Source organism: Scylla paramamosain, chromosome 44 (assembly GCF_035594125.1).
Source record: "Scylla paramamosain isolate STU-SP2022 chromosome 44, ASM3559412v1, whole genome shotgun sequence".
NCBI classification, from domain to species: Eukaryota; Metazoa; Arthropoda; class Malacostraca; order Decapoda; family Portunidae; genus Scylla; species Scylla paramamosain.
In genome coordinates, this window is record NC_087194.1 from 9,192,157 (window position 1) to 9,217,102 (window position 24,946).

The 24,946-nt window shown below is 36.1% G+C and overlaps 1 protein-coding gene, 1 long non-coding RNA gene and 1 pseudogene across 2 annotated transcripts in view; 2 read left to right on the forward strand and 1 right to left on the reverse strand.

Moving 5' to 3' along the window:
* Positions 1-24,946, reverse strand: part of LOC135093967 (glutamate receptor ionotropic, kainate 5-like) — a 73,192-nt gene that overhangs the window by 12,019 nt on the left and 36,227 nt on the right. Inside the window, exon 7 of the mRNA XM_063993648.1 lies at positions 7,342-7,556. Coding sequence (XP_063849718.1) covers positions 7,342-7,556 — 215 coding nt within the window. The remainder of the gene's footprint in view (positions 1-7,341; positions 7,557-24,946) is intronic.
* On the forward strand, positions 1,592-6,258 carry LOC135093920 (uncharacterized). Its single transcript, XR_010263524.1, has 3 exons — positions 1,592-1,694; positions 2,159-2,293; positions 6,188-6,258. It is a non-coding gene; the product is annotated as an uncharacterized LOC135093920 (long non-coding RNA).
* LOC135093940 (cytochrome c oxidase subunit 1-like) lies at positions 2,334-5,249 on the forward strand (annotated as a pseudogene).

The following is a 24,946-nucleotide window of genomic DNA, read 5'->3' on the forward strand; positions in this document are numbered from 1 at the left end:
ACAGGCTGAATGTAGGCAAACTTCCAGCAAGAAAGAAAGGTAGATGTTGACAGACAGAGCTAAAAGAGTTTGAGTAGGCAAGGTGCATGCCTAGTTACAGAGAAAAGATATGAGGGACCCCATCAGGTCGATAAGCCTTCCGAGGGTTTATGCCAATGAGGACATGGAAAACATCATTTATATAGGTAGCATGAAGTAGTCAGAGGGTGGAGGAGAGGAAGGAACAAGCCTTGAATCTTCCAAGGTAGAGTTTTTAGCAAAGGTTTAAGAGAAAAGTTCAGCTTTAGAAATAGATGTGTTTGCAGTGGTGTCATCTGGTTGAAATAAAAGAGGGAAAGAAGAAGAAGCAAAGTTATTGGAGATATTTTTGGCTAGATGCCAGAAGTCACGAGGGGAGTTAGATGTTGAAAGATTTTGACACTTTCTGTTAATGAAGGAGTTTTTGGCTAGTTGGAGAACAGACTTGGCATGGTTCTGGGCAGAAATATAAAGTGCATGAGATTCTGGTGATGAAAGGCTTAAATACCCTTTGTGCTGCACCTCTCTATCATGTACGAGTATAGCACGAGAACAAGCTGTGTTAAACCAAGGTTTGGAAAGTTTAGGTTGAAAATAAGAGTAAGGACTCCTCTATGCCATACACTATCACCTCTGTTATGCGCTTGGCACACAAAGACGAGCCTCTGACACGGAAGTAGTAGTCATTCCAAGGGATATCAGCAAAATACCTCCTCAGGTCTCCCCCAACTAGCATAGGCAAAACGCCAGAGGCACCTTCGCTCAGGGGGATCCAGAGGAGGGATCAGAGCGATAGGACAAGATACAGATATGAGATTGTGATCGGAGGAGCCCAACTGAGAAGAAAGGGTGACAGCATAAGCAGAAGGATTAAAGGTTAGGAAAAGGTCAAGAATATTTGGCGTATCTCCAAGACGGTCAGGAATACGTGTAACAAAGTTCGATCTTACATGAATCCTATTTCAAGACGATGTGTTGGATCACTCTAAGACGCCGTATCATTTCCTCGCCTGTCGGGCTCGTCGTTCTCGTTTCTCTCGCAGTAGATGTGCTGGGAGGGATCTGTTGTCAATGAATGCCCGCATCTGAGGGTCCACAAATATGCAGAGGTAGTCAAAGGGACCTTGGTGGTGCTTGATCCAGCATATAATCCTTGGGGTGTCCTCATCTCCAGCGACGTCGCTCACGTTCTTGCTCCCACTTTGCTGACGGCAGCTCCTCCTCCGAGTCCTCGAGTTCCACTTCATCCTAGTTAAAGGAAGTGTTGTCCTCTCTAACTGGGTCTAACTGTGTGTTGCTCTGAGTAGTCTCCGTGCATGTATTCTAGGGCGTGATGTCTTGCGTAATACTCTTTATTATAGCTGCTGAAGAAGCGTTCTGGAGCAATTTCACATCTGGTAATTTATTGTATCAATATCATTGTATTGTGATTATTATTTGTATATCTATTATATTGGCCAGTATTGCATTGTGATCATTATACTGACTATTTATTGTATTGGCCAGAGAGGCCTGGCACGTATGCGGTGCGCTTTTCGATAGCATTTATTTAACGGCTGGTAGTAGCGGTGACCAGCCTGGCTAGCTGGGAGGCAGTGCAGTAGTGAGAGGCATGGCAGCAGAACTTGCGCGGTGTCGGTGAGGGGTAGCTTTGTGGTTGTGCACCGTTATTCATGGTATGTATATAAGTTACTTCTTTGTGATGTATAGGAGATTACAATGTGATATCCATATACTGTATGTTCCCCGTTTAGCAGTGGCAATCGCTTAATTTACCGGTCAATGTGGTATATCTGACACCTGCTGGTGGTGGTTTGGTGGTTAAGTGCTTAGTTGTATATTGGGCTTGCACTGCCGGTGCAGTGGTGATTGTGTGATGACTGGACACTCGTGGAATGCTGGGATTCGATATGGCAACGGTGGGACCACTGAAGTGAGTGACATGTTTAAAAGTTGCCAATATTTCATGTGTGATAAATTTACATTGGATACTGCAATATTTCTTTTATTTATTGTGTACGTGTCTATTTTAGGTGTTGGGTTTATCAACTGTGGTGTTATTGTGGTGGATATGTTTGTTGTCAATGCCATGATTTATTATTTATTTACGTGCCGGCATTGATAAATTGGTAGATTACAGGTCGAAACGCTAAGACGAATAAAGCATCGTGGCTAGTGGTTCAACTTTGATTCCGCCAGTACTTTTCGACTTCAGTGACCATGGGTTGCAAGGAGAAATACAGCGCGTTGAAGAAGCGGAGAGCCATTGCCAAGGGTAAATGATCAAGGGTAATGATCAACAGAGAGAACAATATATGAGTATATCCAATTAATATATTCATACACCATAGTATAAAACAAAGAAAAAAAATAGAAAAAAAGTATATATTTTTTAATGCAAAGTTATATCTCTCGTAAAGCTTTAAAAAGCAAACATATTATATTAGAAAAGTATAATATGAAAGTAATCATTCTATAAATCTATAACTAAATTTAAAAAGAAGTAATCTCAAACTCCCCATCACCTCAACGCCCTCGAAAAGGGGCTTCGATGGGACCGTAGAGATTACTTATGATAAAGGGGCAAATAAAATTATAAAATAATTCTTTGTATATAGATACTCTTTATATATGTACTAGCCTCAAGCTTTTCAAATAATGTTTAAATAAACTAATATATAATTTTAAAAAGTATGTGCATATTATCTTTTATATATATATATATATATATATATATATATATATATATATATATATATATATATATATATATATATATATATATATATATATATATATATATATATATATATATATATATATATATATATATATATATATATATATATATTCACACAGATACATTCATGATAACTCATTATTTCTTCCAGTCTAAGCTTTAAATTAAATATACACAAATTTATTTCACTACACATATATATATATATATATATATATATATATATATATATATATATATATATATATATATATATATATATATATATTCACACAGATACATTCGTGATAACTCATTATTTCTTCCAGTCTAAGCTTTAAATTAAATATACACAAATTTATTTCACTACAGTTTTCTTTTTTTTTTTTTACTTTTCGCTTTTATTTTAACTTTTTAACTTTAGCTTAAATTTATTTTCATGTTAATATAGTGCCTGACTTTAAAGGATAACTTTGATAAAGCTAATAATGTATTTTTTATTCCTATATTATTTATAGTGGATTTACACCACTCCTTTAAAGATCAAAACTTTGTGCACTATACACAAACAAATAATACTTTAAAGATAAGCTAATAAAGTTAATGGGCTCATACCCCGTAAATGAAAGTCCAACCTTTCTCTTTTTAATCACCTTTCTATTTTCTTATTTCCTTTTTTTTTTTTTTTTATTGACCGTTACTTTTTTTTATTCATTTCTTATTCTTCTTGGTTTGGAGCTTGAATCGGTCTAGAATTAATTTTTTTACCTTTTATTCCTCTTATTGCAATCAAATTATGTCCATATTCAACAGAAGCTGCAATTAAGTATTTTTTTAATTCAAGCTATAGCATCAACAATTCTAATTATATCTAGTTCCATATATATGTATTCAACTGACTTTTCGTATATTCTTATTACCCTGTCTTTACTTTTAAAATTAGGAGCAGCTCCTTTTCATTTTTGGTTCCCTCAAGTCATTGAAGGTTTAACTTGACCCCAAGCCTTTATTATCTTAACAATTCAGAAAGTAGTCCCAATATTCTTAATTTCTTATTTAACTTATTCTTCGGACCTAATTTTATTAATTACCATTGCAGCTCTTCTTTCTTCTTTAATTGGAGATTAGGTGGTTTAAATATTACAAAATTACGTAAACTTATAGCCATCTCTTCAATTAATCATATATCTTGAATACTTATTGCTATGTCCATCAGTTATATAATATGATTAATTTACTTTTTATTCTACTCTTTTAGTTCAGGTTCTGTCATTATTTTACTCAACTCAACCCAATCTTCTTCAATTTTTTATTTAATAAACCAAAATAAAAGAAAAGCTATGCTTAACTTTTTTCTCCTCCTTTTCTAGGGTTTTCACCTAAATGAATTATAATTCAACTTCTTTCATCTAAAATAATAATCTTTTCTCTCCTAATCCTTCTGTTTTCAAGCCTTATCACTCTCCATTTCTACCTACATCATTTTATTCCTATGATTTTATTATCTTTCCCCTCATTTACTTCTTTTTTTTTAAATTAAACCTTTATCGATGTTTTTCTCCTCTTTTAGCTCTCTTTACTTTCATTAACATGTATGGTTTATGTCTTCCTATTCCATTTTCAATCTAGGATTTTAAGTTATATTAAACTAAAGGCCTTCAAAGCCTTAAGAAAAAAAAAATCCTTTTAAATCCTAAGTTCCAGTATCCAAACACATCTTTAGATTTGCAATCTAATATTATTTACATTTTACTATAGAACCTAATGAGAAAGTCTAAACTTGTTTTTAGATTTACAATCTAACGCCTATATTATTAAGCCATCTTATTATGATTCTTTTCTACAAATCATAAAGCCATTGGTACACTATATTTTATTTTTGGAGCATGATCTGGTATAGTAGGAACCTCATTAAGTTTAATTATCCGAGCTGAATTAGGACAACAAGGTACACTTATTGGTAACGATCAAATTTATAATGTAGTTACCGCACACGCTTTTGTTATAATTTTCCTTATAGTAATACCAATTGTAATTGGAGGATTTGGTAATTGACTTGTTCCCCTTATACTAGGAGCGCCTGATATAGCATTTCACCGAATAAATAATATAAGATTTTGACTTTTACTTCTCTCTTTAACTCTTCTGATAAGGGGAATAGTAGAAAGTTGGTACAGGTTGGACCGTTTATCCTCCTTTAGCGGCAGCTATTGCCCATGCAGGGGTCTCAGTTGACCTTGGTATTTTTTCCCTCCATCTCGTAGGTGTATCCTCAATTCTTGGAGCAGTTAACTTCATAACAACCGTTATTAATATACGATCCTTCGGAATAAGAATAGACCATATACCGTTATTTGTTTGATCGGTTTTTAATACCGCAATTTCCATGCTGTTATCTTTACCAGTTCTAGCAGGAGCAATTACTATGCTTTTAACTGACCGAAATCTTAATACGTCCCTTTTTTATCCTGCCGGGGGTGGAGACTCTGTACTATATCAACATTTGTTTTGAATTTTTGGTCATCCCGAAGTTTACATTCTTATTTTGCCAGCTTTCGGTATAATTTCACATATTGTTAGGCAAGAATCAGGAAAAAAAGGAATCATTTGGAACCCTAGGTATGATCTACACTATAATGGCCATTGGTATTTTAGGATTCATTATTTGAGCACACCATATATTCACAGTAGGAATGGATATTGATACACGAGCTTACTTTACATCAGCTACAATAATCATTGCTGTTCCGACAGGTATTAAAATTTTTAGATGACTTAGGACACTCCACGGAACGCAAATTAATTATAGACCCTCAATATTATGAGGTTTGGGCTTTATTTTCCTATTTACTGTCGGTGGTCTCACAGGTGTTGTTTTAGCCAATTCATCAATTGATATTATTCTTCATGACGCTTACTATGTTGTAGCCCATTTCCACTATGTCCTATGTATAGGAGATGTATTCGGTATTTTTGCAAGTATTGCCCACTGATTTCCACTTTTTAAAGGTTTATCTCTTAACCCTAAATGAATAAAAATAAATTTTTCCATCATATTTATTGGTGTAAACATTACCTTTTTTCCTCAGCACTTCCTAGGACTTAACAGTATACCTCGACGTTACTCCGAATACCCAGATGCTTACACCACAAGAAACATTGTTTCCTTTATTCTATAGGATCTATAGTTTCCCTTGTTGCTATATTAATTTTTATAGGAGTCGACATGATTTTAAAATTTTTGAGTGAAGGGTGTGTGTGTTATTAGGTGCTTGTAGTTTTGTGTGGAGAAAGAGAGTTGTCTTTAGAGGGCAGGCTGTGACTGCCCCCTTGTGTTGTGAGACACAAAGGCAAACGTTCAGTGAGGTCACAGCTGGGTTTAATGGTAAGTTCACAGCACCCCCTGAACAGTGCTTTAGACATCACTGAGAGTAATTATCGTTTCGGCAGGTGTCTACTGCCTCCTCCTATGGTCAAGAGAAGAGAATCTGTGCCGGGAACGAGGAACGTAGTTGCGGCTGAAAACTTCTCATATATATATATATATATATATATATATATATATATATATATATATATATATATATATATATATATATATATATATATATATATATATATATATATATATATATATATATATATATAAAGAAACATAGATCAGCCATTAAAGTGTTAAGAATAAAGATGGGATGCGTGTCAGTTTATCAGACATCCCCACACATTAGTAGCATTGCTGTCAGACAGATTGTCTTATATTGAATTGAAATATAAACATAGCTTGCAAGTTAAGCTTTCATTGTTGTTAAAATATGAGCCAACAATTTTGACAGCCTAATTACGTATTTTGCATTCTTAGCAGGCAAGTTAATTTTCCCTTTTTGTAAATATACGTACTCTGACTTTTTTTTTCTGTCATTTTGTATTGCCGTAATCTGATGACAATAAATACCACATCCAGCGATTTTTTTCTTATCTCTTACAAAAATTATGAAATGACACATATCTAATACCATCATCATATCTAATACCATCATCATATCTAATATCGAAAAGATGTTTCTAGAATATTCAAATGGATGGAAGGAGTCCTTGAAGCTTGAAAGGTTGAGAAAAAGTGGACTAACCAACCATGAAGAGTCCTGTTTAATTTTTAATTGTTGTCATGAAGTTGAATCTTCATCTCTCTCTCTCTCTCTCTCTCTCTCTCTCTCTCTCTCTCTCTCTCTCTCTCTCTCTCTCTCTCTCTCTCTCTCTCTCTCTCCTTGTATTTGATCGAAGATTTTCCGTTCTCACTTTCGCTTTTTGTTTGTTTAAAGCGAATGATGTTACCAGTAGAATTTAATGAACCTCCCCACAAGAACTTTATATTGATGTTAGTTTATAATGAAGTAAATCATGACAATGTCAGAGCTATCGAACTTTTCGTTCCAAGGCGAAGTTTTAACCGTATCTACGAGTATCTCTGAAACAAGGAATTGAGAAATTACGAGCAGCTATGACGGAGTGTGAACAAGAACACAGAGAACAGGGAATTAAGAAACTGTGGGCCGCTATGACGGAGTGTGAACAGAAAGACAGGAAACATCATATCAGTTACTTACCAATATTTGATGGTGAATCGCCGAACCTTTGAAGACAGCGGTAGTGATGCCAGAGTCGGCCAGTTCTTCTAGACTGTCGAAAGGGAGATTCACCTTGGGAATAATGAGCATCGCCTTCAAATTTGATCGATACACTGAGCCCAGCGTAAAGGCCACCAGGAGCCACAGGCCTGCTACGCCCCTCACCACACCTCGTGACATCTTCCACGACACACCTGCAGGTCGTTGCTATCATATATATATATATATATATATATATATATATATATATATATATATATATATATATATATATATATATATATATATATATATATATATATATATATATATATATATATATATATATATATATATATATATATATATATATATATATATATATATATATATATATATACCAGACTTATATACAGACTATATACATATATACACCAGACTTCCTTCTTCATTTATTGCAACGTTTCACCTTCACAAAAGGCATCATCAGGCAAAAAGGATTGATAATAATAAACACAAAGACAAATCATAAAATATCACATTATGTTAAGGACGAAAAACAAAGCAGTAACCAAAAGGGGGACAGGCAGGCAAGCAAAAAAAAAAAAAATGACAAAAAAGACTTACCGGCAGTAGCTTAAAATAACAAAGAAAAAATATCAACCAGAATAAAGGTATGAAGTAAAGAATAAAGAATAAAAGTATGTATGTGTGTTCTCACGTGTGGTGTAACTAGGACTAACAAAGAGTGCCGGTGTTTTTTTTTTTTTTTTATGTAGGAGGGACACCGGCCAAGGGCAAAAATAAAGAAAAAATATAAATAAAAAAATACCGAGATGCGGTCCCTGACCATGGTCCGAAGTAGTAGTAAAAAAAAAAAATTAAGGCTAAGTGTTTTGAAACCTCCTTCTTGAAGGAATTCAAGTCATAAGAAGGTGGAAATACAGAAACAGGCAGGGAGTTCAAGAGTTTACCAGAGAAAGGGATGAATGATTGAGAATACTGGTTAACTCTTGCATTAGAGAGATAGACAGAGTAGGGGGTGAGAGAAAGAAGAGTTTTGTGCAGCGAGGCCGCGGAAGGAGGGGAGGTATGCAGTTAGCAAGATTAGAAGAGCAGTCGGCATGAAAATAGCGGTAGAAGATAGCTAAAGATGCAACATTGCGGCAATGAGAAAGAGGCTGAAGACAATTAGTTTGAGAATTGATGACACGAAAAGCTTTTGATTCCACCGTGTCTAAAAGAGCGGTATGAGTGGAACCCTCTCCAGAGATGTGAAGCATACTCCATACATGGACGGATAAGGCCCTTGTACAGGTTAGCAGCTGGGGGTAGTGAGAAAAACTGGCAGAGACGTCTCAGAATACCTAACTTCATAGAAGCTGTTTTAGGTAGAGATGAGATATGGCTTACAGTTTAGATTTAAAGAAAAGGACAGACCAAGGATGTTCAGTGTATAAGAGGGGGACAGTTGAGTGTCATTGAAGAAGAAGAGATAGTTGTCTGGAAGATTGTGTCGAGTTGATAGATGGAGGAATTGAGTTTTTGAGGCATTGAACAATACCAAGTTTGCTCTGCCCCAATCAGAAATTTTAGAGAAATCAGAAGTCAGGCGTTCTGTGGTTTCCCTGCGTGAACCATTTACTTCCTGAAGGGTTGGACGTCTATGAAAATAACGGGGAGAAGTGCAGGGTGATATCATCGGCGTAGGAATGGCTAGAACAAGAACTTTGGTTTAGAAGGTAATTGATGAATAATAGAAAGAGAGTAGGTGAAAAGACAGACCCCTGAGGAGCACCACTTTTAATAGATTTAGGAGAAGAACAGTGAAGAACAGAATCTACCACAGCAGCAAGAGAACGGTCAGAAAGGAACCTTGAGATGAAGTTACACAAAGAAGGATAAAAGCTATAGGAGGGTAGTTTGGAAGTCAAAACTTTGTGCCAGACTCTATCGAAAGCTTTTGATATGTCTAAAGCAACAGCAAATGTTTCACCAAAATCTCTAAAAGAGGATGACCAAGACCAAATAAGGAAAGCCAGAAGATCACCAGTAGAGCGGCCTTGACGGAACCCATACTGGCGGTCTGATAGGTTAAGAAATTATAGATGTTTAAGAATCTTCCTGTTAAGGATAGATTCAAAAACTTTAGATAGGCAGGAAATCATAGCAATAGGACGGTAGTTTGAGGCATTAGAACAAACCCTTTTTAGGAACAGGCTGACCATAGGCAAATTTCCAGCAAGAAGGAAAGGTAGATGCTTTGACTAGTCAAGGTGCAAAGCACAGAGGTGCAGTTTCAAGTCCATAAGCCTTCCGAGGGTTTAGGCCAGCGAGGGCATGGAAAACATCATTGCGAAGAATTTTAATAGGTGGCATGAAGTAGTCAGAGGGTGGAGGAGAGGGAGGAACAAGTATGGTAGTTAATCTCTTTTAGATACTGTAGCTAAGATGGCCATAATAAGGCTTTACTATTGCCATCTTAGCTACACAATCAAAAAGAGATTCACTTCCATACACAACACCCAGTTCATATTTATTTTTACCAACACGTTTACTATTGCTTTTTTTTTTCTTTGATTCAAAGACAGTATTCCTAATGGACTTATCTCTAACATCATTTATGAATTTACTTGTTGGAGTAGCAAGGCTCGATATGCTGGAGAAACCAAGAGGAATCTAACACATAGAATCAGTGAACACAGAGGTACTTCAATAAGTACACAGAAACAGTTGGTTCACCCCCCCTCCTCTTCAGCAATAAGAACTCATTCACACACACATGATGACCCATTTTCAGAGAAAGGTTTTAGTGCACTACATAAAGCTGATGCACAAACAGGCACTAGAATACTGGAAGCTAATAACATTAAACATCTGGAACATGAAATAAATAACCAACTGTCTTCATCACAATTATATCTCTTACACACTTTGCTCGGAGCTTTGCAGTTCCGGGTTCGTAACTAACTCCGCTCCCACACCACCACTCTTTGTCAGTCCTCACCACACCAAACGCGAGAACACACAATCTTTGTCCATAGTTTCATGCCTTTATTCGGCTTGATTTTTTTTTTTTTTTGTCATTTTAAGCTACTGCCGATAGGTTATTTTGTGACTTTTTTTTTTTTTTACCCGCCTTTCCCCCTTTTGGTTACCGTTTTGTTTTTTGTCCCTATTGTAATGTGATATTTTATGATTTATCTTCATGCTTATTTTTATCAATGTTTTCAGCCTGATAATGTCTTCTGTGAAGGTGAAACGTTGCAATAAATGAGGAAGGAAGTCGGGTGTATCCCTGCTTATCTTATATATATATATATATATATATATATATATATATATATATATATATATATATATATATATATATATATATATATATATATATATATATATATATATATATATATATATATATATATATATATATATATATATATATATATATATATATATATATATATATATATATATATATATATATATATATATATATATATATATATATATATGCTAACCAAAACCAAATTTGGCGCTATGCACCATATCTACCTAGTATGCCGCTTCGCCACTACCCAAGTAGCGCAGCAGCATAACAAAGAACCGCAAAGAAACAAAGAACAGGCCCAGTAGCAATTCATTTTGAGAAAATATCGTAGTGAAGCTGGCTTGAGATTCCACGGCGTACGGACCTCCGCCAGTCAGCCTCTGAGAGGTATAGAGACGGGAAGGTCGTGGTGCATGGTGCAGAAAACCTGCTCCATTATATTAAGTCCACGAATAGGCAAACATATGTCTATGTTTTAAGCCAGCTATATTACTAAATTGTATGAATAAAGGCGTGTATAACCCGAGGAGGATGGGAGAAAGGAAAAAAAGGTGCATGAGAGAGAGAGAGCAAGAGAGAGAGAGAGAGAGAGAGAGAGAGAGAGAGAGAGAGAGAGAGAGAGAGAGAGAGAGAGAGAGAGAGAGAGAGAGAGAGAGAAAGCGTCTCATAACTCGGAGCTGCTGCTCCGAGTTATGAGACACCTGCTGGACTTTGGCTACATCCACTCCTAACTCCACGAATAGGCAAACAAACTTAGCTTATGCTTTTACAACAGCCCATCTTAATTAATTATATGAATAAAGGCGTGTATAATCCGACAAATAAAGGTATCAATATTTCCACAAACAATGTAATACTTACTTGATAAATGATGCCACGAGAGAGAGAGAGAGAGAGAGAGAGAGAGAGAGAGAGAGAGAGAGAGAGAGAGAGAGAGAGAGAGAGAGAGAGATCACTTTAACCTGGGTCGTACGCCTGGCATATTTGAGTCTTGTTTCGCAAAAGCCTCAAACCTATCACTTCTCAGTAGCATCACATCACCCATAACGCAAGGTGTGCTCTCTCTCTCTCTCTCTCTCTCTCTCTCTCTCTCTCTCTCTCTCTCTCTCGTGGCATCATTTATCAAGTAAGTATTACATTGTTTGCGGAAGTTATGATACCTTTATTTGTCGGATTATACACGCCTTTATTCATATAACCCTCATATTCATATAAAATAACTCTCTCTCTCGTGGTGTCATTTATCAAGTAAGTATTGCAATGTTTGCAGAACTTATGATACTTTTTTGTGTCGAAAAATTATGATGACGAGTTACGAGCAAAATGAATTACGAGCAGCCTTCTGCAAGGTATCTCGCTCGTAACTCGAGCATCCTCTCTGTGTGTGTGTGTGTGTGTGTGTGTGTGTGTATATATATATATATATATATATATATATATATATATATATATATATATATATATATATATATATATATATATATATATATATATATATATATATATATATATATATATGAAAAAAAAAGAAAACTAAGATAAAATAAAAAAAAACTGCAACATAGAAACTTAAAATACGCAGTCTGCATGATGATGAATACTTGACATCAGTAAAGGAACTGCAAGATTTGAAAGGTATCATTGCAGGCAAGAGAGATGACATGTTGTTGTTGTTGTTGTTGTTGTTGTTGTTGTTGTTGTTGTTATCATTATTATTATTATTATTATTATTATTATTATTATTATTATTATTATATTATTATTATTATTATTATTATTATTATTATTATTAGTAGTAGTAGTAGTAGTAGTAGTAGTAGTAGTAGTAGTAGTAGTAGTAGTATTTTATTTCTTCTTATTTTTCTTTTAATGTAAGAGGGTCAATGGCCAAGGAGAATAATAATAATAAAAAAGACCAAGTTAACCACCAGTTCTCAAAGCAAAGTCAAATAAAACGTTAGAGGATAAATATCTTGAAAATTCACTCTTGAAATTCAAGAGCTTAAATTATAGGAAGGTCGATATACAGGAGCAGGCAGGGAGTTCCAGACTTTACCAGAGAAAGGGATAAATTACAGAGAATACTGATTTACCGTTGCATTAGACAGATGGGTTGAAGAAAGTAGAAAGTCTTGTGCAATGACAACGCGAGAGGAGGGGAAACATTCATTTAGCAACAGCAGAAGAGCAGTTAGCATGAAAATAGCAGTAGGAGATACCAAGGGATACAACACTCGGGAGATAAGAGAGGAGGAAGACAGTCAGAGATAAGTTGATAACATGAAATGATTTTGATTCCACCATGTCTAAAACAATCATATTAATGTAACCCTCTATACATGGAGTGTGGGTGATGAGAACAAGGGCCAGCGAACACCTAACTTCATAGAAGCTGTTTTAGTTACCAGTCTTGATTAATTATCAATAATGGTGAGAGCAAGGATGGGGACAGTTGAGTGTGATTGGTAATAGGGTGTAATAAACTGGACGTTATAATATATATATATATATATATATATATATATATATATATATATATATATATATATATATATATATATATATATATATATATATATATATATATATATATATATATATATATATATATATATATATATATATATATATATATATACTATTATTATTATTACGACTAGATCCAGCCCCTCCAACAGCTGCCACTACTCTCTTAGGCTAATATCCTCTGTAAACCAGTGTGGGGTATTTTACCGCGTGAACCCAGTCCAGTTCACTGGTCGTATCCAGTTACAAGCCTCAGAAGTCGCCACCCTATTTCATTCAACCGCAGGAAAGATACAAAATAAAACGCCAACTTTTCACAATAGCTAAGAAAGAATTCGCCAATCCACGCGGTAGGGTTCAACAGACAAACCAGACGCTACAAAGATGAGGGTGCTGTATAGTACCCTGAGGGCTACCACCCACAGACAGGCCACCCACTGCCCAGCAGGATACTATATGATTATAGGCGTCTTCTATTTACAACACTGATCAGATCTAGATCATTGATCCGGATCTGGATCTGATCTGGATTCGCTCTGTGTAAAAAGAAGGCTTGTTGCCATTGCTGATCAAAACAATAACAAAGCAAGCATGTTGCTGATCAACTGTCACAAGAGGCAGACTGTTCATGCTCGCCACTCTTCTCTAAGGAAGTGTCAACGAGGACTGCAGCCTACTGTACATTTCCTAAGGAAGTTGGGGCGAGAAGGCCACCAAAGGGTCCCAGCCATATGCCTATCCAGGCAGCGCGAGACTGTTCTTGCTTGGCCATGAACGTTATATAATAAAGCTTCACACAAAGCTCGGTTCACACACAACATGCTAAAAGTACTCGCTGTGAAGAAGTACAGAATGGTAAAATGAGAAAATATTCGGACGTAAGGTGAAGCTAGCTTGGCCCTCGTGCTGACTCTATTGGCAACATTACTGAGACACTTCCAAAGCAGAGATGTATTATTTTCGACTGAACAAGTATTATCTTCCTCTGTCTCATCATATAATCGCTGGCAGAGGCGGTAATGACCACGTAGTTATAATCAGAAGCCATCAAACCAAGGCTTGGTGTGGCTTGTAGTATCTCCCTTGTGTCTGGCATCTGTCACCACTACTATTCACATTTTGTGCCCACAGCAGCATTCTGCCACAATTTATTACTATTCACTTTGTTTCTCTGATATATCAGTCATTTTCTTCTTGTGTATTCCCGTAAATATTTCCCCAGTAGATGCTGCTCAACCGATAATATGGGCGCCGCCAACAGCTTCAACAAGTGTCGTCCGCTATATAATCCACCTCCGGACACAGATCATCCAGATCATGATCTGAATTACTCAGATCAGGGTAAATCCGGATCAAGATGGAAACAGAACATGTGCCGCGCGGCTAAATTTGTGATCTGAAACAGATCACGGTAAACAGAAGACACCTTATGTTCAATCCCCTAACCCCCAACATACAAGGCTACCAGCCAAGGCCAGTCGCATTTGATGAAACAAAACACTCAAGACACAAGAGACTTCACATACAGGGAAGGGATGGCTGAAGACCTTTCACCTTCCCAGTCACAAAACTTTAGGACCCCCCCCCCCCCCAAAAAAAAAAAGGAAAAAAAAAGGAAAAGAAAAAGCCCAAATGAGGGAATGCTCGGTCCCATTCTAATGAGAGCGCCACACCTAAACCCTTCTTTTTGGGGATAATCGTATCTAGTTTGGTGGCCCTCAAGCCCTCTAATATACCCTTAAACCCACCAGCTCTACCAGGTACGTGCACGTCATCTGATATCTCGGCTCCGAATGAACTCCGGGACGCCGTGCGGGAAGAGGAATCACGTCGGGACCGACTATATGGTTAATACTATAATACGCTATCATGACTCTCTCTCTCTCTCTCTCTCTCTCTCTCTCTCTCTCTCTCTCTCTCTCTCTCTCTCTCTCTCTCTCTCTCTCTCCAATTTTTTTCCTCTATACCTTCTCTCTATCCTTTCTTCTGTTCTGTTCTTCTTTTTTTTTTTTCTTCTTCTTCTTCTTTTTCTTTTTCTTCTGTTAATAAGCGCCTCTCGTAACACGTCCCTCCCCGATCAGAAAATTTCGTAAGTTATATATATGCAATTTTTTTGCTATAAAGAACAAATTAAACTCACGTCTCTGTACACATGACTACGCAATTTACATTCATCATACTTTAACACATCATTGCAATTTACAGCATACCCATGGGTACACAAATTACAAAATCACAGAGAGCTCTACGACAACACAAAAACAGGGTTATCATAACAAGAATGACAAACAATGCCGTAACTTAACCCTTCTATAAAACACATTCAGTGCCGTTTCTTCCTTCTCCTTCTACTACTCATGCGAGACTCTTCTCTTCCTGTAAAACAGGACCTATACTGACCTCCACGGCGACGTTAGCGTGAGGACTTTTTCACGCAGGGAGTCTTATTCACACCATCTTTTCTCGAACAGCTACTGCTGCTCCAACGTCTACTGTGACTCTTACTTTTCCTCCTCCTTCTCATTCGTCTCTTATTTTTGCCTCTACCTTCACTATTGCTCAGTTTATTCTCACCCTTTCTCTCTTCACTGCACGACGAAACTCCTGTTCCTTCTTTTCTCAGCAACACCAGCATAAGAGTCTTCACTCTCAACGCGCCCACCAGATGCTGTAGTATCATAGTGCTTCAGCACATCACCGCCAGGTAATTCACCTCCTGACTGAATAGAACCTACTTTTGGGCCTCAAGGCAGGACCAACTATATGGTCCTTCCACTATTCGTCAACGGAGGACACTCTGCTTCCTCCTCCGGGACATCACTGCCAGCATCTCTACTCAGGCTTGCCCGCTTTTGGCTCCTTGGATCCTCCATATCACATCCATAAAATAAATAAACTAAAGGTACCACTTTCTTTGCAAAAAAATATGAACCTGCCTGTTCAAACAAAACTATATTTCTTTGGAGTGACACGGCACATCTTGTCCTCTGTCAGGTATAGCAATACTACTACAAGCCGCTTCTCCCGCTGACCATCCTATGAAATAGGAGTCACAGCAACGAGTTGATGACTGTTCCTTTTCATAAAGCAACAAAGCCATTCCCACATTCGGAACTCCCACACTTGGCCATCCAAACACAACAATCTCCGGATGTAAACCGAGCCTGGCCAAGGTACAGCTGGACCAACTCAACAGATCCCAACAACTGTTCCCGCGTGGAATCCACACTCCTCAGACCGACTCTTTGTCATCTACAGAAGGACAGGACCAAACATCACACACTGTATCACACAGGCCCACCACCTGACACTCATATCTAACTTGGCCGAACGAAGTCCTCAGCAACAATGTGAGTGCCTCACGAACAGCCGCACACACGAGCTCACCATTGCAAGCTTCACTCGACACTGCCTCTTGACGTCGCGCTGTAATATCAACGTCAGTCACATTACTCTCATAACTCACCCAGGAAGGAGGAATCGGGCTAGCAACACCCTATATCATTCCCATGCAAAGGGAAACAACACCAGCCATAACACGGTGGAGTGGAGCCCCGGTCAAAAGGCGATCCATCTGACAAACTCTGCAATACTCAACAAACACCAGCCCACCAAATAGTCCAAACACTAAGCCTCCACGTGCTAACTGCACCCATACTTCCTTTAATTCGGATGGCACAACAAATTGAAGCATCAAACTTCTATCCTTCTCTCTTCTCCAGTTATCCAAGATATTGCTATTCACTACAAACTGGGGCTCGGAGTGCGTATTGAAGCACACACCCTCCAACCATGGTGACAACTCCGCCTGAGAGCCACCTCCGGAGTCCTCCACAGGATGAGGCAAACCAGCAAACAAACTATCAAAACCCAACTATCCGGCTTCATCTTCGGCGACACTCCCAACCCAGGCATGGGCTTCCTGATGTGGCCCTACTCTGTTGCAGTCAGCCCCAGTAATATGACTCCAAGACAAACCCAACTCTGGCTAACCCAAATTCTTGCCAGCTGTGGGACAGTCTTCTGGGCAGTCTACCCCAACGGCAGATTGAAAATTTTATTTAAGGCCATGAATGTTGCAATTCATGAAGAAAAAGCTTGAGGAGGGTGCCAAGATATTTATGGTCGATACCAGAAGAGCAGTCCGACCAGGAGACATTTGTGGTCCCCTCCCCAGATGGGGACTCTGAGACTGGTGTAGGAGTCGCCATATTACTTAAGAATTTTGAGTGAAGTCTGTGCTTGTAATTAGGTGCATGTATTTTTTGTGTGAACGAAGAGGGTTGTCTTTAGAGGGTAGGCTGAGATTGATCCCTTTTGTTGTGAGACACAAAGAGAAACGTTCAGTGAGATCCCAGCTGGGTTATGATAAATTCACAGCACGCCCTGATCCAGTGCTTCAGACCTTACTGGGAGTTATTATCATTTCGGCAGGTGTTTATTGTCATCTTCTCTGTGGGTGGTAGTCCTCAGGGTATTATACTTTTATGTTTGTGGCATCTGTTCTGTCTGTTTCATCTTAGCACATGGCTTCGCGAGTCCTTTATCAGCTATTGTGAGAATTTAGCGTTTTATTTTGTGTATCTTTCTTGAGGTTGGATGAAACTGGGTGGCGACTTCTGTGACTTGTAACTGCATATGACCAATGAACTGGCCTGGTTTGGTTCACATTGTATTCAACCCTGCACTAGACTACAACGGATGGGAGCCTAGGGAAGATGACCTGGAGTAGTGGCAGTTATGAGAGGGGCTGGATCTGTTCGTAACAGAATTGGCAACTTCTCCTAACAGTTTAGTATTATTTGTTTTATTTATTTTCTGTGTATGTTTACATCCAGCCTAGACTATGGAAAGAAAGTCTGGTATCAGGGATGACTGATGATGTAAATATCCCACCTTTCTTCGAAGTGGCAGTGTAGATTTGACTCAATTTGGTGTCCGGAAACAAAGTCCTATAGATAGTGTCCGGAATCATCCTATCAGCACTGCTTATAATATTAGCAGAATCTCCCAGACAAAAGGAATGTCTGAGGAGATGATATTTAAATTAAAGATGAGGAGACTGGAGATTGAGAAGGAAGAGAATTAGAAATTGAGGCTAAGGCAACCAGTGAACTAGCCTCTATCTTTAACTGTCCATTACGATCTAGAACAACTTGTGCAACAACCTACTCATGTTCCTAACCGTCTTGGAAATACGCCCAAAATTCTTGACCTTTTCCTAACCTCTAATCCTTCTGCTTATGCTGTTACCCTATCTTCTCCGTTGGCCTCTTTCGATCACAATCTCATATCTGTATCTTGTCCTATCGTTCCAGTCCCTCCTCAGGATTCCCCTAAGCGGAGGTGACTCTGGCGTTTTGCCTCTGTTAGTTGGGGGACCTGAGGAGGTATTTTGCTGATTTTCCTAGGAATGACTACGGCTTCTGTGTCAAAGACCCATCTTTTGGCTCTTCTAACTGAGTCTTGGTCATCACCTTTTAGAGATTTTGGTGAAACTTTTGATAAAGTCTGGCACAAAGCTTTGATTTCCGAAATACCCTCGTATGGCTTCTATCCTTCTTTCTGTAACTTCATCACATGATTCCTTTCTGACCGTTCTTTTGTTGCCGTGGTAGACAGTCACTGTTCTCCTAAATCTATTAAGAGTGGTGTTACTCAGGGTTCTGTCCTGTCACCCATTGTCTTCCTACTATTCATGAATGATCTAAATCAGACTTCTTTTCCTATTAACTCTTAAGCTAATGATACCACCCTGCAGTTTTCCAAGTCTTTTAATAGACTTTTTAATAGACGTCCAATCTTCAGGAAACAAACATTCCACGCATGGAAGCCACAGAACCCGATTTCTGATCTCTATAAAATTTCTTATTGGGGCAGAGCAAACTAAGTTTTGTTCAGTGGCTCAAAAACTCAATTCTTTCGTCTATCGTTTTGACACAACATTCCACATAAGTATCCCTTCTTTTTTAATGGCACTCAATGCCCCCGCCCCGCTCTTCTACGCTGAATAACCTCGGTCTGTGCTTTACTTACTTTAGCTAAGACAATTTCTTTGAAGTTATGCATACTGAGTCATCTTCGCTGGTTTTTCTCATCCCGCAGCTGCTAACTCTGTACAAGCGCCTTATCCGGCCATGCATGGGGTATGCTTCACATGTATGGCGGAGTTCCGCTCATACCGCTCTTTTATATAGGGCGGAATCAAAAACTTATCGTCTTATCAACTCCTCTCCTCAAAGTAACTGTCTTTAGCCTCTTTCTCGTTGCCGCAATGTTGCATCTCTTACTATCTTCTACCGCTATTTTCATGCCGATTACTCTTCTTATCTTACTAGCTACATGCCTCTCCCCTTCCCGCGGCCTCGCTACACAATACTTTCGTCTTTCTCTCATCCCTGTTATGTCCAAATCTATGATGCAAGAGTTAATCATTATTCTCATTTGTTCATCCCTTTCTCTCATACACTCTGCAACTCCATGCCTGCTTCTTTATTTCCACCTTCCTATGACTTGAATTCTTTCAAAAGGAAGATTTCAAGACATTTACTCTGTAATCTATGACTACCGTTTTGACACTGTGGACCGGCACCTCAGGGAGGCATTTTTTGGGACATTACAGCATTTGGGCATTACAGAACCCTGATAACCTGGCAACCGTATTTCGTTCTATCCACATGAACTGATTTAAATAGTCTTGTAGAAAAGTGCGTCTGTATCTTCGCATGTTCTTAATTTTAGCCTTGTGCTTTGCCCGGGATGATTCTATATGTTGTGCGTGAATGCCTGTCTGCAGATCAACGAAGTGCAACGAATGGTTGACAATTTTGTGGTGACAGTTTGAATTATGAGCTATATTTCTGTAAGCCTACCCTAACCTAACCTAACTTTTAGTTTAAGTTAGGTTATTGAAATGTCTGGTACCGAAGTACCAAAGTGTTCATGTCAAGAACAAGGAACCCAATTTTTCTCATGCAAAAGAATAAAGAGCCCAATAATTTTCTTGTAAAGAATAGCGAACACTGCTGTGAGTGGTTCGTTAATCTTGACATGATTCTAACTTGTTTAAAGGCTGTGTCTTTTGGTTAAGATGATATGTTATCCGTATGCTAGCCCAATGTCTGTGACTCAAGGGGTTTTATATATATATATATATATATATATATATATATATATATATATATATATATATATATATATATATATATATATATATATATATATATATATATATATATATATATATATATATATATATATATATATATATATATATATATATATATATATATATATATATATATATATATATATATAAAACCCCTTGAGTCACAGACATTGGGCTAGCATACGGATAACATATCATCTTAACCAAAAGACACAGCCTTAACAGAAAATGTCAAAATCTTTCAAGATCTAACTCCCCTCGTGATTTCTGGCATCTATATATATGTCTATATATATATATATATATATATATATATATATATATATATATATATATATATATATATATATATATATATATATATATATATATATATATATATATATATATATATATATATATATATATATATATATATATATATATATATATAGATCTATATATAGATCTATATATAGATCTATATATAGATCTATATATATCTATATATATATATATATATATATATATATATATATATATATATATATATATATATATATATATATATATATATATATATATATATATATATATATATATATATATATATATATATATATATATATATATATATATAGATATATAGACATATATATAGATGCCAGAAATCACGAGGGGAGTTAGATCTTGAAAGATTTTGACATTTTCTGTTAATGAAGGAGTTTTTGGCTAGTTGGAGAACAGACTTGACATGGTTCCGGGCAGAAATATAAAGTGCATGAGATTCTGGTGATGGAAGGCTTAAGTACCTTTTGTGGGCCACCTCTCTATCATGTATAGCACGAGAACAAGCTGTGTTAAACCAAGGTTTAGAAGGTTTAGGACGAGAAAAAGAGTGAGGAATGTTTGCCTCCATGCCAGACACTATCACCTCTGATATGCGCTCAGCACACAAAGACGGGTCTCTGACATGGAAGCAGTAGTCATTCCAAGGAAAATCAGCAAAATACCTCCTCAGGTCCCCCCAACTAGAAGAGGCAAAACGCCAGAGGCACCTTCGCTTAGGGGGATCCTGAGGAGGGATTAGAGTGATAGGACAAGATAAAGATATGAGATTGTGATCGGAGGAGCCCAACGGAGAAGAAAGGGTGACAGCATAAGCAGAAGAATTAGAGGTCAGGAAAAGGTCAAGAATGTCAGGAATACGGGTAGGGTGTTGCACCAATTGCTCTAAGTCATGGAGGATAGCAAAGTTGTAGGCTAGTTCACCAGGATGGTCAGTGAAAGGAGAGGAAAGCCAAAGCTGGTGGTGAACATTGAAGTCTCCAAGAATGGAGATCTCTGCAAAAGGGAAGAGGGTCAGAATGTGCTCCACTTTGGAAATTAAGTAGTCAAAGAATTTCTTATAGTCAAAGGAGTTAGGTGAGAGGTATACAGCACAGATAAATTTAGTATGAGAGTGACTCTGTAGTCGTAGCCAGATGGTGGAAAACTCGGAAGATTCAAGAGCGTGGGCACGAGAGCAGGTTAAGTCATTGCGCACATAAACGCAGCATCCAGCTTTGGATCGAAAATGAGGATAGAGAAAGTAGGAGGGAACAGTTGCCTCAGACACCTGAGTTTCAGTGAGGAAAAGAAGATGAGGTTTAGAAGAGGAGAGGTGGTATTCTACAGATTGAAAATTAGATCTTAAACCGCGAATGTTACAGAAGTTAATGAAGAAAAAGTTGAGGGGGGGTGTCAAGACACTTAGGGTCGTCGACAGAAAGGCAGTCCGACCTGGGGACATTTATGGTCCCTTCCCCAGATGGGGACTCCGAGGCTGGTGTAGGAGTCGCCATGATGATTTTAACATTTTTGAGTGAAGGGTGTGTGTGTTATTAGGTGCTTGTAGTTTTGTGTGGAGGAAGAGAGTTGTCTTTAGAGGGCAGGCTGTGACTGCCTCCTTGTGTTGTGAGACACAAAGGGAAACGTTCAGTGAGGTCACAGCTGGCTTTAATGATAAGTTCACAGCACCCCCTGAACAGTGCTTTAGACCTCACTGGGAGTAATTATCGTTTCGGCAGGTGTCTACTGCCTCCTCCCACAAGGAGGTATGTTGTACCTTTAGAAACTTCTTGATTTCGTGTGGGTTTTGTTTATATTTTGGAGTTGAAAATGTGTTAATTGTAATCAGACTGCTGGGAAAGTTGTAGTTGTATCGAGTAATTTCTGGTTGAAATGCTTTGAGTTTTTGTGTGTGTGTGTCTATATATATATATATATATATATATATATATATATATATATATATATATATATATATATATATATATATATATATATATATATATATTTAAATAAATAAATAAATAAATATATATATATATATATATATATATATATATATATATATATATATAAATAAATAAATAAATAAATAAATATATATATATATATATATATATATATATATATATATATATATATATATATATATATATATATATATATATATATATATATATATATATATATATATATATATATATATATATATATATATATACATATATATATATATATATATATATATATATATATATATATATATATATATATATATATATATATATATATATATATATATATATATATATATATATATATATATATATATATATATATATATATATATATATATATATATATATATATTGTTCTGAAGTGTTTCTAGTTTTCCTATATCTTACTAGCTGATTCGTGCAAGTTCGTATTAATTGGCATGGTTTTCGTATGTATATATATATATATATATATATATATATATATATATATATATATATATATATATATATATATATATATATATATATATATATATATATATATATATATATATATATATATATATATATATATATATATATATATATATATATATATATATATATATATATATATATATATATATATATATATATATATATATATATATATATATATATATATATATATATATATATATATATATATATATATAAACTCCTTTGTGTTCATAGTATATGGGAATCTTTGATTGGTCGCGAACCTTAGTGCTTTGTTCTGAACTTTTTGAAGTAGATTAATTTGTGTTTTACTGAGGGCATGTGTTGGCATAGGTGGATATTCTATTATCGGAAGTATTAGTCTCGTAACAAGGTGTATCTTGATTTTTTTTCCGGCATGTTATATAATTTTTATAGCCTTTTTAGAGCAGTTAATGTTTTGTTTCTCCTGTCTTTAGTGTTGGATAGGTAACTATATGAACTAATTCTCAGGCCTAGACTTCTACCTATTTTCTGGAACTGTATATCTTCGTTGTCTATTGATAGAGGTAGTGGTTGCTTTGCACCTAAATGAACTGGGGTAAATTTTTGTATATTATTTTTTTATTTTTCATGTTTTTTTTATATTTGTTTATGTTGTTTATTTCTTTTTATGTACTTTTATTTAACATAGCCTTTGATTTACCCTTATATCCTGTTCTCTGGCTAATTTCATCGATATAGCAGATGTTTAAGTCCTTTATTGAATTAGGTAAATGTTTGGTAAATATGGTAAAGAGTGTTGGGGAAATGACGCTGTCCCGTACATCATATCCTAGGGGGAATGGAGGACCTGTGCAGTCTTTTTAAACAGTCACAGAGCAGTTTTTTCAATAATTATTGATAGTTCTATATGAAGTATTTTGTATTTCATGTTAATGTGCCAGACTCTGTCAAATGTTTTCGTTATATCTCATCACTGTCCTGCATAGTTTTTCGAGGTTGGGATATTACTAGACTTTTCTGGCTGGATTTTGCATGTTGATTTCAGAAATGTTATCCATTTTGCTCAGTCAGGTCAGAATTTTATGCTATAGCATTGTTAAGAAAATGCCTGGGCGGCAATTATTACATATTTAAAAAAAAAAAATAAATAAATAAAATATATATATATATATATATATATATATATATATATATATATATATATATATATATATATATATATATATATATATATATATATATATATATATATATATATATATATATATATATATATATATATATATATATATATATACTCGTATATATATATATACATATATATATCGTATACATGTCAACACATACAATATCAAATGGAAACGACTTAATGTTTAGTTAATATATGAATTCCTTTAAAATCATTTCCACACTTGTTTTTCTTTTTCTTATAGATTTTTGTATTTAACCATGAATCGAAAGTGCAAGAATGACTCAAATAGCTTTTGCTATGTGTGCGGTTGTGTAACAATGACCGACAAACAGTGCACCCTTATTCCCCTTGTGAAAAAAATTATATTATGCATACTTTGGAATAAAATTTGGGGATCAAGATAAAGCTTTTGCACCTCACATTTGCTGCAAAACATGTGGAAAACCTGCGGCGTTGGAGCAACAGGAAGAGTCGATGTCTACCATTTCTATGGTGTGGAGGGAAGGGAGAGATCATACCACGGACTGTTACTTTTGTATGACAAACCTTCAAGGTGAGTTACACAAATACATTCTCAGGTGAAATGCAGTGTGTTCATACATTCTTAAAATATG